General features: G+C 35.0%; 2 protein-coding genes across 2 annotated transcripts in view; both read left to right on the top strand.

Moving 5' to 3' along the window:
* The first annotated feature begins 240 nt into the window (after window positions 1-240).
* Window positions 241-8,946, top strand: LOC137647160 (uncharacterized). Its single transcript, XM_068380438.1, has 4 exons — window positions 241-584; window positions 5,708-5,824; window positions 6,686-6,760; window positions 7,980-8,946. Exons 1-4 carry the CDS (start codon window positions 519-521, stop codon window positions 8,502-8,504), a joined length of 783 nt encoding a protein of 260 aa, XP_068236539.1. The 5' UTR covers window positions 241-518; the 3' UTR covers window positions 8,505-8,946.
* Window positions 8,947-17,368: 8,422 nt separating this feature from the next.
* LOC137647158 (zinc finger protein 665-like) overlaps window positions 17,369-17,635 on the top strand; it is a 59,387-nt gene continuing 59,120 nt past the window's right edge. Inside the window, exon 1 of the mRNA XM_068380437.1 lies at window positions 17,369-17,518. The gene's annotated coding sequence lies outside the window, so the exon portion shown is untranslated. The remainder of the gene's footprint in view (window positions 17,519-17,635) is intronic.

Below are 17,635 nucleotides of genomic sequence, written 5' to 3'. Positions count from 1 at the left end.
ATGCGTGAATGTAGATTTTACACATTAAGCCTATATGAAACTTTTTCCACTTTTTTTATTGACTTCAATTTATTTCCTCATTGATTATAAAAAGGCAAATTTTCTTGTTTCTTATTAAAGAAATATATCTATAATCTACATGCCCATAACATGAGCAAGAACAATGAAACCTAGTTGATAACGTATTCAGAGATAAGTACTGATAACAAGGAACTGTTCTGCCAGACGTAATCTCTTAAAGCTGTTCAGTTATCCGCTGAAGCCGTTGAGCGGAATATATTACGAAAAGGGAGAACGGTGTAAAAAGATTCACACCACATCCCATTGGTTAGTTACTTGTAATCCCCTATTGATAACCTGTGACCGGAGAGGAAATCCACGAAGAGGCGCATTGCCTCGTCGTTATGCGCAGAGCGTAGTGTGGTGGAATAGTGGTCCCGAACCCTCGGTGCAAACCTTGTCGCGGATCTGAGTTCGTGTTTCGGAGGTGCTTCGGAAACCGTCGTGTCAAAAGCACCATGATGACGTATAAGAAACCCGTTGGAGCTGCTGATTCTTTCCTGCGACCGTCCAGGACTTACCATGTAAGTCATGAGACCAGATTCCTTTTCTTGTCTTGGAGTCCTTTTCATGTTTCAATGTCTCCTTTGCGGTGTGTAAGTGCGAAGTAGCCTGGCTTGGTCAGGGCTAAAGTCCACTTAAAACAAAGGTATTGTAAGAGAGAGTCGAGACAAAAAGGTGTGTCACCAGCATGTAGGTCATGAGACGTTTCCCTTTCTTGTCTTGGAGTCGTTTTCGTGATCGTTTCAATGCCCCCTTTTGCGGTGTGTAAATGCGAAATAGCCTGTCTCGGTGAGGGCTGAGTCCACATAACATAAAGGTATTATAAGAGAGAGTCGAGACAAAAAGGTGTGAGTCTCGAACATGTAAGTCATGAGACGAGTTTTCTTTCTTCCTTTTCTTGTCTTGGAGTCATTTTCATGTTTCAATGTCCCCTTGCGGAGTGTAAGTGCGAAGTAGCCTGGCTTGGTCAGGGTTGAGTCCACATAAAACAAAAGTAATGAAAGAGAGAGTCGAGACAAAAAGGTGTGAGTCTCGACCATGTAAGTCATGGGACGACTTTCCTTTTCTTGTCTTCGAGTCGTTTTCATGTTCGTTTCAATGTCCCCTTTTGCGGTGTGTAAATGCGAAATAGCCTGTCTTGATGAGGGCTGAGTCCACATAAAACAATGGTATTATAAGAGAGAGTCGAGACGAAAAGGTGTGAATCTCGTGCATGTAAGTCATGGGACGAGTTTCCTTATCTTGTCTTCGATTCATTTTCATGTTCGTTTCAATGCCCCTTTTTGCGGTGTGTAAATGCGAAGTAGAATGGCGTGGTCAGAGCTGAGTCCATATAACACAAAGGTATTGTAAAAGAGAGTAGAGACGAAAAGGTGTGAGTCTCGAGCCAATAATGAGAGGAGTATTAACAGGATTATTATCTAGCTGGTTTCCCCTGTTGCTATTGATGAATTATTATTATTATTATTATTATTATTATTATTATTATTATTATTACTACTACTACTTCAAGCTAAGGTACAATCCTAGTTGGAAAAACAGGATACTATAAGCCCAAGGGCTCCAGAAGGAAAAAAATAGCCCAGTGAGGAAAGTAAATAAGGAAATAAATAAACTATATGAGAAGAAAATAATAATTTGAATAAGATATATTAAGAACAGTAACAACATTAAAAATGATCTTTCATACATAAACTATAAAAGAGACTTATGTCAGCCTGTTCAATATAAAAACATTTGCTGCGAGTTTGAACTTTTGAATTTCTACCGATTCAAGTACCCAATTAGGAAAATCATTCCACAACTTGGTCACAGCTGAAATAAAACTTCTAGAGTACTGTGTAGTATTGAGCCTCATGATGGAGAAGGCCTGACTATTAGAATTAACTGCAAGCTTAGTATTACGAATAGGATGGAACTGTCCTGGAAGATCTGAATGTAAAGGATGATCAGAATTATGAAAAATCTTATGCAACATGCATAACGAACTACTTATAATTAACGATGAACGTGAAATACGCTGTATGGTATTCTAAATACCTAAGAATGTATACGACAAACAGGTCTTTTAATGCCTGTAGGGCAAAGGGTTTCCATGTACAAAGGACCAGGAAAACAGCCCTTGAAGTAAATGTAAAGAAAGAACAAATTGCAGCAGATAAAACATACTTATGTTTACTTTAAGGGCTGTTTTCCTGGTTCTATCATACATGGAAACCCTGTGCCTTACAGGACCCAAAAGATATGTTTGTCGTATATATTTTAGGTATTAGAGAGCGTGCTAGAAATAGGAATGAATGGCGAAGGATTGTGACGCAGTTCTGGTAGGCCTTGCTGCTTCCTCCGATGCCTTGGATGACCGCGGAGGTATCAGCAGTAGGGGATTCAGCGTTATGAAGCTTCATCTGTGGTGGATAACGGGGGAGGGTGGCTGTGGCACCCTAGCAGTAACAGCCGAACTCGGTTGAGTACCTTGTCAGGCTGGGAGGAACGTAGACAGGAGAGGTCCCCTTTTTTATTTCATTTGTTTGATGTCGGCTACCCCCCAAAATTGGGGGAAGTGCCTTGGTATATTAGAGTATCACACATCGTATTCTGCGTTAATTGTCAAATCCACATTATCGAAGCACTTTGAAATCAAGAAAGTGTTCAGCTTCTTGAAGCTTCGATTGTTGTTCAAAGTTAAGTAAATGGACTTGCTTTTATTATTATTATTATTATTATTATTATTATTATTATTACAAGCTAACACGGCCCTAGTTAGAAGAGCAGGATGCTATAAGACCAAGGGCTCCAACAGTAAAAAATAGCCCAGTGAGGGAATGACGCAAGGATATATATTAACCACAAAAAAAGTAGTGAACAATCAAAATAAGATATTTTAAGAACAGTAACAACTTTAAATTGAATCTTTCATATATAAACTATAGACACTTGAAAAAAAAATATCTAAAGAAATATATAAATTATTAAAGAAATAATGAACAATCAAAATAAGATATTTCAAGAACAGTAACAACTTTAAATTAGTTCTTTCATATATAAACTATAAACGCAATATATATATATATATATATATATATATATATATATATATATATATATATATATACATATATATATATATATATATATATATATATATATATATATATATATATATATATGCGTAAAAATCACAGGAAAATGTGATGCTGAGGTGCAGAAGAACCACAGGGAAAATGAAAATACGAAATATAAGATTAAGTCCTGACTAGTTTCGTGATACTTCTTCAGAGGACTGATTTATTGAGAGAGGTTTCTTAACATTTTACAGGGAAAGTAAACGTACGAACATACATATAGAGGCTTATAGAACAATGGCACTCCCATACCAGCTACCTGGACAGTTATCAGGTGTTTACTGGGCGGAGATAATGCTTAATATTGCCTAGTTAATCTAACAATCCCAGTATATTTCCATGAGGAAATAAACACAGTCCACAAGACATTGAGTAGCAGTCTATATCATGGCGTCGTCAAATAATCTTTGTGAGTCATAAGCCAGATAAGCATACCATTACTCCGATGAGACGGTTGCATTTTACTTCTAATGTCAGAGATAAGAGAATTCCGATAAGCTCTTATCTGGAAATCATAAATGACTGTTTCAAATGATTTCCTTTCCGTAAAATTAGCCAGATAAGGAAATACTAAAGGGGAGGGTTGATATGGTTTCTCATAATTGGTAATGATATTGTTATTACTTGATAATCTACAACCTTAGTTGGAAAAGCAGGATGCTATAAGCCCAGGGGCCCCAACGGGGAAAATAGCCCAGTGAGGAAAGGAAACAAGGAAAAATTAAATATTTTAAAAACAGTAACAATGTTAAAATAAATATTTCCTATATAAACCATAACAACTTTAACAAAAAAGGAAGAGAAATTAGATAGAATAGTGTGCTCGAGTGTACCTCAAAGCTTATAACGTTCTGCATTTAAAACTAGGGTTGTAGCTTGACTAATAATAATAATAATAATAATAATAATAATAATAATAATTATAATAATAATAATAATAATTATAATAATAATAGTAATAATAATAATAAAGTGATGGTGAATGTTGAAATATACAGACATCACAAACAACAGTTATATTAAGTCAATTAATAGCTCATATCAAGATCAAACATTTGGAAATAGAAAAATACTTTACTAGCAATTCCATTTAATAGCAAAACTATTTTTTTCTTTTGAAAATCTAGGTATTTCTCTAAAATATATCCATTTATGCCACAATTATCAAACGTTACCTACATGATATTTTAGTCAATCAAAACGATTATTAGAGAAAACAGAATTTTAGACTGCTCTAATCATTTTTGTGGCCACTGAAGAATTCTTTATATAAATGTTTGTAAATACGAACTTGTATGTTAGTTTTTTAAATCTCCTACATTCTTATCAATTGTTAATGGTTAATCTCAGGGGTGTGGGAAAGTCGCCATGGGTATGGGAATGTCCCCTGGACGTGGAAATGTCTTTGTAGGTGTGGGAATGTCCTCATGATCGTGGGAATGTCCTCATAGTTGTGAGAATGTCCCCATGGACGTGGGAATGTCCTCGTAGGTGTGGGAATGTCTTCTTGGACGTAAGGGTGTTTCCATGGACGTAAGAATGTCCTCTTAGACGTGGGAATGTCCTTGTAGGTGTGGAAATGTCTTCTTGGACGTAAGGATGTCTCCATGGACGTAAGAATGTCCTCGTGGACGTGGGAATGTCCTCGTAGGTGTGGAAATGTCCTCATTGGTCCGGAGAAGTCTCCATGGGCGTGGCAAAGTTCCCATGAATGTGCAAAAGTCCCCATGGACGTGGGGAAGTCTACATGGACGTAGGCAAGTTCTCGTGGACGTAAGGAAGTCCCCCTGGGAGTGGAAATATCTTCGTGGGCGTGGGGAAGGTCTCTAGAAACATGATGAAGTCCTTGTAACGTGAGGAAGTTCCTAAGAAAGTAATGAAGTCCCTAGTAACGTGAGGAAGTTCCTAGAAACGTAATGCAGTCCCTAGTAACGTTAAGAATTCCCCAGTAACGTGAAGAAGTTTTTGAGAACTTTATGAAGTCCCTAGTAACGTTAAGAAGTCCCTGGTAACGTTAAGAATTCCCCAGTAACGTGAGGAAGTTTTTAAGAACTTTATGAAGTCCCTAGTAACGTTAACAAGTACCTATTAACGTGAGGAAGTTCTTAGAAAAGTAATGAAGTCCCTAGTAACGTGAGAAAGTTCCTAGAAACGTGATGAAGTCCCTAGTAACGTAAGAAAGTTCCTAGGAAGGTGATGAAGTCCTTAGTAACTTGGGGAAGTTTCTAGTAATGTGAGGAAGTTTCTAGTAACGTGAGGAAGTTTCTAGTAACGTGAGGAAGTTTTTAGTAACGTGAGGAAGTCCCCAGTAACATGAGGAAGTCCCTAGGAACGCGAGGAAGTCCCTAGTAAGGTGAGGAAGTCTAATAATGTAAGGAAGTTCCTATTGACGTGATGAAGTTCCTAGTAACTTGAGGAAGTCCCCTCGGCCGTGGGAATTTCCTCATGGGCATGGGAATATCCCCAGAGGTGTAGTGACCCCCAGGAGTTTAGAAAAGTCCTCAAATCATTTTGTGTTCCAGGACTTCGAACTGGAGAGCGGGATCAACAAAAAGGTCAACTGCCTCATCGCATTCGCGGCTGTTGCTTTGATCGTCGCATTGGCCGCCCTAAGTCTGGCCATAATGCTGCTACTCCAGGTAAGTGAAAACGTTTTGCACTGTCAGCAAGTATTTGAATTCAAGGTTAGGTAGAAACAGCATAGGTGTGCTTGTCATTTAGAGGGATGGTAATGTCAGTGTCGTCGTAAAGTAGCACTTAAATGTTTTAACAGGTATTTTTTTTTTGCCTTTGAGCGCGCGCGCACACACACACCCATATATATATATATATATATATATATATATATATATATATATATATATATATATATATATATATAATGTGTGTAAGTGTGTATGTATGTATGTATGTATGTACATGTACACACATATATATGTATATATATGTATATACATATAAGTGTGTATACGTATATGTATGCATGTTATTAGTTTTGCTATCATTGTTCAGTCAGTCTCAATCAAAAAAAAAAAACATTGAAACAACATTGTGTACGATGCATTTTAGAAGAGAGAATAAACATATGGCCCATAATATTACTAATACATGTTATTTCAGAGCAAATCCAAATCACTGCACACTTATTTTGTAGTTACTATATAATGGTCTGTCACTTCGTCAAAAATCAATTTTATGCTACCCAAACTTGTACATATACTGTATTTTGGTAAAGGGAAAAATCCAGCCCAGATTACATGGTAACAGTTTCTGAAAAGTTAAAAGTTAAGCACATTAACTTACAAAACGAATGGAAGTTGGTTGACTTAAACTTATTTATTTTTTATATATCCAAATATCCCAAAATCTTTATGTGATCTTGGTAATTATAGATATCTTCCATATCCGGAAATCTAATTCAATTTAAATTCCATTACAATGTTCCTGCTTATTCTAACTTTCTCACAAGGCTTTCATACATTCTGTATTCGTCACCACAGGCCTTCCAGACCGCGGAAGTAGAGACGAATAAACTCGCACTCCTGCAGCAGAGAATCAAACATCTAGAAGAGCAGGTGGGTTTAGATCGGTTTAGCTTCTTGGACCATGTTGTTCCTGGCTAAAGGCTTCAGATGGCCACATTTGTAGTGCTACTGGTATACTAAAGACATCTAGCTCTAGTACGCTGGAGATCTTTGGCTCTGGTACGTTAAAGATCTCTGGCTCTGCTACGCTAAAGATCTCTGGCTCTGGTACGCTGGAAATCTTTGGCTCTGGAAGCTAGGGCTCTGGTATGCAGGAAATCTTTGGCTCTGGTACGCTAAAGATCTCTGGGTCTGGTAAACTGGAGGTCTTTGGTTCTGGTAGGCTAAAGATCCCTGGCTTTGGTACACTGGAGATCTTTGGTTCTGGTACGCTAAAGATAGCGTAGCAAATTTGGCGTTGTTTCTTATATATCTGGCGTAGTTTTAATGTATGTTCACAGAAGATTCGGATGAAAAAAAAAAAATGAGATGTAGTAAGTGTTTTACATTATATAAAGAGAAAAAAATGGCTTTATACGATTTTTGACATTTTACGAAAACAGCGTGAGTAAAATAATTTAGTGAATGAGCTCATATCATCATACCTTTTCAACTGGTTAGTTGAATGATGAAAAAAAATATAAGTTTGTTAGGACTGAAAGCCTTTGAAAATATAGGAAACTTGCTGGTGTATTCATAAGATATTAATTTACCTTCATTTGTACATATTTATGGGAATACTTTGATTTTTACCTGTTTAATTTTTCCTGACATAATGATAAATTATTTTGAATATTGTTTATCTTAAATAAATAATTGATTAGCTGAGCTAAATTATGGTTTGAATCAAATTTCACCGATATTAGTCTTTTGTCAAACTGAAATTTTATTTAACATAACTTTCGTACCGATGCAGTACGAAGTAATTTAGTAAATTATTTTTTTTAACTTTTTCGTACGTTAATGCTCATCGTTATTAATCTGTTTTAGTAAATACATGGATAAGTTTACGATAAGATTTTAAAGTTCTGTCCTTGAACGCAACGCCAAAAGTTACATAACTACATAATTAAGTTCTCTGTAGGAGGCATGATTCATTTTGATAAGCTATCAGATATAAGTAAAAATTATTACAATAACAAAGCAAGTAAACAAACTTTGTACATGTTCATTTTATTCAGACAATGCAGTTAGAAATTAAAATATTTTTAATTGTAGTATCAATAGTGTTCAGGTCCTGAAACTATGATAATTCTTCCATCATTTACAGATAGAACAAAACGGTTCCAACGTAAAGATCCTTCTACCCACTAACCTCAATCCCCCGATAGTAATAGATGGAAAATCTGGAAGTAATGACACACCAGAACACAGAGCCACGAAAGATGCAGCCTCTTCTGAGACGCACATAGAGGGACCTGAAGATCCCGAACAGGAGTCGAATGATGGCAACCAAGGTCTCAAGGAAGAGTCGAATGAACGCACCCAAGGTCCTCCAATGAAATCCATAACACCAGAAGATGCTTCAGCGGATGACGAGAAGGATGGAACTGATGGCTGCATAAGTTTCCCTCCGCCCAGCTGCCCTGTTGGGTATACCTTGCGGAACACCGAGGGACCATGTCCTCGACTAGTCTGCCATCCGGGAGATGATGACGAGGACTATGATGGGTCTGGAGAGGAATGTCCAAATTACCCTCAGCCAGTTTGCCCAATGGGATATGTGGCAATGCCCAGTGATGACCCGTGCCCGAGGCCTGTATGTCGTAAGCCACTTCCAGAGGGACTGAAGTAGTAATGTAAGATGTTGTAGTAGAGAAAGTGTCGTGCATTAAAAAATATCTGTAGACTTTAACAGGATTATTGGGTATCGCTAGATGTGTACCAGCTCCTGTCACTAGTAAAATGCGTTAAAAGTAAATTACGTTACTCTCTCTCTCTCTCTCTCTCTCTCTCTCTCTCTCTCTCTCTCTCTCTCTCTCTCTCTCTCGTTTCGGTTGTAGACAGACCGTGTGTGTTTGTAAAATGCAAAACACAATACTCGGAAAGTAAATTTCCATTCTGTGTAGCATGCGTTACCTTATTTCAGTATTAGATATTTAATTCAAACAGATATAAGAAAAATATAATTAACGTAATCAATACTAAGATAATTCCTGAATCCCATAAGTCACTAGGTTAATATATAGTTATTAATTGCTTGTGTGATTGTTTTATACAAATATAATTACTCCTAAGGGACGAGTGTTTTTATTCCTTTTTTTCATTTAAATTGTAAATTTCTTTGTTAATTTTGATTTTTAGGTATGTATGAAGTCTTATAAGGTCATAGACAAGCAAAAAATATTTCTGTAAAAATACTTGAACTTACAATATATATATATATATATATATATATATATATATATATATATATATATATGTGTGTGTGTGTGTATGTATGTGTATATATATATATATATATATATATATATATATATATATATATATATATATATATATAATTTTCATTGAATCATGTACTATTTTCAAGGATAATGATAATAGATATTAGTTATCAATAACACGAATACAGAAATAAATAAGACCCACAATTATGAACTTTAAATGTAACAGAAAATATCTGAATTTACGATAATGCAGATGAAAACTCAAGATAATAATTATAATAAAAAATTTCATAATTCTAAGCATCCTTTACTGTATATTCAGATCTTCCCAGACAGTACCATCCTGTTCGTAATACTATGTATGCAGTTAATTCTAATAGCCATGCCTTCTCCATCATGAGACTCAATACTACACATTATTCTAGAAGTTTTATTCCAATTGTGACCAGATTGTGGAATGATCTTCCTAATCTAGTAGTTGAATCGGTAGAACTTCATAAGTTCAAACTTGCAGCAAATGTTTTTTCATGTTGAACAGGGTAACATAAGCCTCTTTTTTATAGTTTATATGTGAGAGAACTATTTTAATGTTGTTACTGTTGCCAAAATATTTTATTTTAATTGTTCATTACTTCTCATATAGTTTATTTAGTTCCTTATTTCCTTTCCTCCCTGGGCTATTTTTCTCTGTTGGAGCCCTTGGGCTTATAGCATCCTTTTTTCCAACTAGGGTTATAGCTTAGCTTTTAATAATAATAATAATAATAATAATAATAATAATAATAATAATAATAATAATAATAAAGTTCAAGAATAATGCAGAGAAAGACAGTGATTACTATTGTCTATTTAAACTTCTCCTAAAAGTTTAGAATACATTAATTTACAAATTTTCAACAAACAAAGGAAACAAGGCGCTTGTAATTAACAAATTGTTGTATAAATCATTTGCCAAAGTAAGTTTGCTTCAACTCCATATACATCAAAGTAATTTCCAAGATAAGTGTTCAAACCAACTGATCCTAAATATAGCTTGCTTTCAATGTATGAATTACCTTTCCAAGTTTTATAATTGGTGTAAGTATAATCATGTATACTGTGGATTTAACGACACATTTTCATGTGTATTACCTTGAAACAACTTTACTATTATTGGATAAATGTTTAGTTAACCCGTTTTTTCTTAAATATTTATGGATAATATGTTTACTTGTAAAGAATTATTCAAAGTTATTATCTCATTGGCTACATCCATTTTACGGTAATAATCATTAACGTACAACAAAAGTTAATAAAGGAAACAAAATTGTAAATATTCCATTAGTGCTATATCTGTTTCTACTGAAAACCAAAATTAAATATTAACTTGTATCTAGGTATAAATGCAAAAAAAAAAAAAAAAAAAAAAAAAAAAAAAAAAAAAAAAACACCTAAACTTGATTTTAGGAAATATTCGAACCACATTAGGTCTCATTACAAAGTTAGGAGATTATTGACACAGTCCACTTGATAATCATCGTGGCTGTAGACAACTGAAAAGGTCCAAACCACGGCAGGTTTCCTTGGTCAGATCTGGAACCGGATAAATTTGAAGCCCAACTGCCTCGACTCGCCAGTCTTTAAAAAAGCTAGGAGGTGAAGGCAAGGAAATTATAGGCTACACAAACAACGTATCAACAAAATTTCGAGAGAAACCCCATTTTAGAAGTATTTAACACCTATGGTAAGTAGCTCTTCTTGGAGAAGGATACTCCAAAATCAAACCATTATTCTCTAGTCTTGGGTAGAGCATAGCCTCTGTACAATGGTCTTCTACTGTCTTGGGTTAGAGATCTTTTGCTGGAGGGTACACTCGAGCACAAAATATTATCATGATTCTTTTCTTTTAACTTTGAAGTTTTTTATCCTCTAGCTATTTTCAAGTTTTTATAGTTTATATATGAAAGATTTATTTTAATGTTATTATTGCTCTTAAATTTCTCTTGTAGTTTTTCCTTATTTCCTTTCCTCACTGGGCTACTTTCTCTGTTGGAGCCCTTGTGCTTATAGCATCCCGCTTTTCCAACTAGGGGTAGTAGCTTAGCAAGTAATATAATATAATATAATATAAGGAAAATTTGGATTAATGAAATTAATCACGCAGTTGCCTGGTTTTCGTTGTTAAGTGAAGCAAAGACATAGCAATTATTCTTTCGTAGGTTAGTAATGTCCACAACTGCATCTAATTTGTAATCTCTCTCTCTCACAGAATAACCATTTTATAATGGAATAAAGGTTTTTTACTTTGACTTTGACTTGACTCTCTCTGCTTACCTGAACATCATATATTTGAAAGCAAGTGTTACATTGGTGAAAATGTTTTGATATAGTTTGGCATCACTCTAGAAGAGTGTTTGTTTTCATTTCCTTGTAGACTGATTTTGTTTACACGTCGTCAGCTCTCTCTCTCTCTCTCTCTCTCTCTCTCTCTCTCTCTCTCTCTCTCTCTCTCTCTCTCTCTCTCTCTCTCTCTCTCTCTCTCTCTCTCCTGGTTTATTCAAATAAATCTATCAGGACGTTGGTTGATTAGCCTGATAAGTTACCAGAATGAAGTAAGTGTAAGTAGGTCCACCCGCCTTGTAAGTAACTTCCTTTTTTCGATCCTCGTCCGCTGATCCTTGGCTTACCTCTGGGAGGCTACTCTTGCACAGCTCATTCACTTACGTGTCTTGCTATAGGCAAGGCGATCTAAAACGAACGAAGTAGGTCCTGGGCAAACTGAACACAGCTGAGGACTTCGCGCTGTATCACTTCACGTAAGTTGTATTTCTACAGTAAACTACCCGATGAATGGCAAAGGTAAAGGACAGTGACATTGCCCAATCAAGCAGGACAATGTCCTAGAGACTGACTTTATATACACATGATCAGCTCCCAAGCCCCTCTCCACCCAGGCTGATGACTCAGCAGACGGACCTTTAGGCTTCCCCAAAAGCCCCCATTCTTAGCTCACAAGGATGGTGAGGTTACAGTGACCAAAGGAACTAACAAGCTTGAGCGGGACTCTAACCCCAGTTATGCGTTTAACAGTCTGGGACATTACTACATCGACCGCCACAACCTTGAAAGGTGTCCCTTATTTGAATTTTAAAAATCTGGTCACCCTGTGTATGAGACATCCAAGACATTGTAGATATAATCAAATTATATCTGGGAGTTACAAACATACAGATACAAATGTATTAATTATAGGGTTGTCTTGGCCTGATTGGTAACGTCTCTGCCTGGGGTTTGCCAGTCTGGGATTCGAGTCCCGCTCAGAATTGTTAGTGCCATTAGTGTCTGCAACCTTACCATCCTTGTGAGCTAAGGTTAGGGGCTTTTGGGGAACCTATAGGTCTATCTGCTGAGTCATCAGCAGTCATTGCCTGGCCCTCCCTGGTCCTAGTTTGGGTGCTGATCATGCGTATATATGGTCAGTCTAGGGCATTGTCCTGCTTGCTAGGCCAATGTCACTGTCCCTTGTCTCTGTCATTCATGAGCGGCCTTTAAACCTTTAAATATGTAGGTATCTTGGCTTTATATGGGCTCTTTGTAAGTTCTCTAAATTCTGAATGTGTTTTTTTTTCGCTGATAAGACCACTTATTCGGTATTTAAGCCATTGTTTTAATAATTAAAGCAAAACAGAAATATTAAAAGAAAATTCAGGTCTATACATAGACTATACATTGCTATTTACCATGTATTCTTTTTGGACTAATCACTTGAGGTAGTTTTTTTATTTGTTGACATAAAATCAATCAATATGAACGGAAAATTCTCAACATTATCACAAAATAATCCATGATAAAGATAATGATAATGAAAAAAATGTATGAAAATCATACATGCGTTACGAACTCCTAAAAAAATAGGTTAATTACTAAAGGGAAAAGCCTATATGTATTTGATAAAGATTGAATGATATCTAAAAGATATAAGAAATAAGAATATATTCTTCTCATGCTACTTAAATATCGTTATAATGAATTAGAATAAAAAAAAAACTCTTAGCTAGAGCGCTTAAATTGAATAACGCTCGTGAATTTAACTCTTCCGTAAATAGCATATAATAAAAGTCAGAGGAACGGACTACTTAGCTAGAGCGTTTGAACAAAATGCCTCGCGAAAATTTAACTCGTTCGTCAACAGCACCCCATAACTCAGAGGAACCCTCTCACCTTATGCATTTTTAGCGGGAAATATCTGACGTCTCATTGGCCGATTCTTTCTCAGCCGTGATTGGTGGCTGGGTATGACGTCATGAAGTCGTATTTTTAATGAGTGGAAAACTTATACTTATTACAGTTAAAATTTGACTGAAAATTACAATTTATCTAGAAATTGAATGAAAATTATTATCAATTACATAATTAATAGATAATGGATCGTGTTGAAGTGTATAAATTGAATAAATATGTCACATTCGAAGGAATACTTGACTTTGATTTTGGCTACGATGTTAGAGGCGTGTTTGTGTTAAGCTCTTATAACTGAAGTGAACCGCCAATCACAGCTGAGGGAGATTTGGCCAATCAGAGAACAGTAATTTTCCGCGTCTTATGATATGACGTAAGAGCAAAGAGCAACCTGCCCGAATTTTAGCAATGGAGAGAACTGAATATTTTATTGTTCAAGGGAATTAAATATAAATTTTATTCAGAATATAAAGGGTCGGTCTCTTATAAGATGATTTAATAACATAGTCTCTGAGAGGAATAGATCTGATTACGAAAATCTTTAAAATACGTCATTGTGACGTCATTAAGAGTACGATGAGTTTTAGTAGCTTTTAAGTGAAGAAATTGCGCAACTTAAATTCGTATTTTGTTACATTTCTTGTATAATGTAATTGAACAAATGATTACCAAATCATATTTATGTTTATTAGGAATTAGGCAATTAAGCCAGCAGTATACATATTCCAGATGAAAACGAAATTTTATGGAAACAAACTCAAAGCAAAAATTTACTAATAAAATGGATCTTAAATATTATTGCTGTATTTATAAAAAAAAATCATTATAAATAAATTGTAAAAAGATCCAGTAACTGGGGCGTGTAGAACGAAATATCGCTGGTGAATTTAACTTTTTCGTCAACAGCAGCCCAGCCACCTCCTTCCCCCCTTGTGAACAAGACTAATAACCTGCCCTGTTATTGGTGTACTTTCCAGGGGGTCCGCCCCTGCAACGCATGCAATATGAACGCTGGTAAATTTGAGTCTAGAAAAATAATCTGGGAATATTGGGGTACTTTCCAGAGGGTCCGCCCCTGCAACGCATGCAATATGAACGCTGATAACCTGAGTCTAGAAAAATAATCTGGGAATATTGGGGTACTCTCACTTTGTTTCCTTAGCGGAAAATGTCTGGCGTCTCATTGGCTGATTCATCCTCTGCTGTGATTGGTTGTATGTGACGTCATATAATCTCATTTCATGAATGGATTTAACTGGTGAGAAGTAGAATACCTATACTTATTTTAGATAAATTACAGCTAAGAAATTACAGTTCATATAAAAACAAACTGGAAATATAATCAATTTGTTAATAAAATAGATAAAAGATATTTTTCGAATGAGTAAGTTAAATAAATATGTAATTTTCGAAGGATTAATGAACTGGGTTCTGGCTACGATGATGTTCCCGAGCTGTGTATATGTAATTTGTAACCAAAGGAAACAACCAATCACAGATGAGAAGATACAGCCAATCAGAGGACTGGAATATCCCGCCAAGAGCTAGTATCGGAGCCTTATGATATGACGTAAGAGAAACTTTCCCGAATTTTAGCAATGGAGACGGAGATGAATATTTTTGTTTTAAGGGAATTAAAGATATATTTTATTCAGAATATATAGGGGTCAGTCTCTTATAAGATGTTTTAATAATATATTTGATGAGAGGAATAGGTTCTGATTACTAAAATCTTTGAAATACGTCATTGTGACGTCATCAAGATTACGATGAGTTTTAGCTTTCAGTGAAGAAATTGCGCAACTTTAATTCGTATTTTGTTACATTTCTAGTATAATGTAATTGAACAAATGATTACCAAAACATATTCTTTATTAGAAAATATTGTTGTCATAAATTGAGCCAGCAGTATACACATTTTAGTGAATGACTTGAAAACGAAATTTCATGGAAATAAACTCAAAACAATCATTTATTTACTAATAAAATAGATCTTAAGTATCATTAATGATGTTATGTATAAAAGGAAAGAAAAAAGCCCCATTAACTAGAGCGTGTGAAAGATATCTCCGGTGAATTTGACTTTTTTGTCAACAGCAGCCCATAAGTTAGAGGAACCCTCTCACTTTATGTTTCCTTAGCGGGAAATGTCTGGCGTCTCATTGGCTGATTCATCCTCTGCTGTGATTGGTTGTTGTAGGTGACGTCATAGGAACTCGTATTTTATGAATGAATATAACTGGGTAGAGGTTAAATATCTATACTTATTGTAGATAAATTCAAGCTAAAAAAATTACAATTTATATAAAAACATACTTAAAATATAATAGATTTACTAATTAAATAGATAATGAATCTTTTTAAAATGCGTAAGTCAAATAAATACACCATTTTCAAAGGAATAATTAATTGAGTTCTGGCTACGATGTTAGGTGTGTATGTATGTAATTTGTAAACAAAGGAAACAACCAATCACAAATGAGAAGATACAGCCAATCAGAGGACTGGACTATCCCGACAAGAGAGAGTTCCGGGGACTTATGAGTTGCTGTTTGAAAAATCTGTCCGAATTTCCGTAAAACTGCCCCGAGACGCTGTAGCTTACGGGACGAAGCTGAAAAAATTTTTGCTTTTAATGGAATTATTGATATATTTTCATCAAAATATATAGAGGCAGTCCATTATAAGATGTTTTGATATATTTTATCGCAGGAATAAATTCTAAATACCAAATAATTATTCTTAATGAAAAAAAAAATTACGTCTCTGTGACGTCATAAGGAGTAGGGTGAACTTTAAAGTTTGTCTAAATTATTGAATAATTTATGCTTGCTGGTTTGAGAGAGGTATTGAGTAACTTGTGGCTAATATTTTATATTCAAATGAATTCTATTATTTTATCAAGCTTATATAGAGAAGAAACTAAATCCTTCGAAGGAATAAATTGACCGTTCTGGTTACGATGTTAGTGTGTGTGTGTGTGTGTGTGTGTGTGTGTGTGTGTGTGTGCGTTTGAGGCTATAGTAAACAAAGGCAACAACCAATCACAGCTGAGGAAGTTATAGTAAAAAAGAGGACTGGATTGTGTCATCATGAGAAAGTTTTGATAATTTATGCGTTGGGGTGGGTGGGTTTAAGGGAATTAGAGTTATGTTTTTCCCTTCAAAATATATAAACAGTCCCCTACAAGCCAGTTACATGGGGCTAATATTCGATATTCAAATAGATACGATATCGAGCTAAGATAATGAAAGAAATGCATGGCTGTAATTCGTATTTTGTCGATTTTCCTTGATTAGAGAGGTATTTTAACAACGTAGATACACAATTTACGTGATATTATGCACAGTGGTGCAGCCCAAAGTCGTCAGCTGAGTCCAGGTTATCCAGAACCTACTTCATTAACTCTTCATTGTAGATTTTGTTACAATCAGCTGTTCATTACATGTATCAAAGCATTATAATATTGCAATCGAGCATGTTTTGCAACTTTAAAGGATATAATTGAAGTGGCTTGCCATGATGTATTGAATAGATATCGGACAATAAAATACACTGAAAGCCTTTCCACAATCCTTGTTAAAATGATTTTCCTCGTTGATAGTATGTAATTTTTCTTTTCTCACGTTTTGCACTGGATTCAACTTCTCTAAAGAGATGGTGTTTGGTTTGAGCATATGTGATGAATTCAGAATAGGACATTTATTATATATATAATATATATATATATATATATATATATATATATATATATATATATATATATATATATATATATATATATATGGAAAATACTGGACAAAAGTGGATGGTTTACACAGGACAAATGTCATAAATATGGGACATTCCAGTCGCATACGTTCCCTGCTCATATACTGTACTAACTATGAATTACCGACCAGTGGATATAAATTGTTATTTTTATATTTATCAGCCACATTTTCTAACTGTTTCTATGAATTTCACGGCATCTACAGTACTATTTCCTCTCCGAGTGACTAAATATCTGTCTATTGATTCCAAATTATGTAGATAACTTTAACAGAAGAAGAATCTTTTGTTTACGTCGGCCGAAAGAAAATGGGTTCGTCCATTGTTGTGATGGACTCGTATAAAGAAGACTTGTTTTTCAGCTGGATTTCTCTGTGAAATATTTTGACAGGATTTATTCAACACTCAACTGGTATTTTGAGACGTAAATGTAAGTATAGCATCAGTATAATATTAAAAACTATGTATAATTGTGTCGAATCTAGAATAAATACCGAAGGTTTTCATACTATCATTGGTGAATATTTCAATATTTCTTCGTCTTTTT

This window comes from Palaemon carinicauda, chromosome 9, assembly GCF_036898095.1.
Source record: "Palaemon carinicauda isolate YSFRI2023 chromosome 9, ASM3689809v2, whole genome shotgun sequence".
NCBI classification, from domain to species: domain Eukaryota; kingdom Metazoa; phylum Arthropoda; class Malacostraca; order Decapoda; family Palaemonidae; genus Palaemon; species Palaemon carinicauda.
This window is presented reverse-complemented; position numbering and strand designations above follow the sequence as displayed.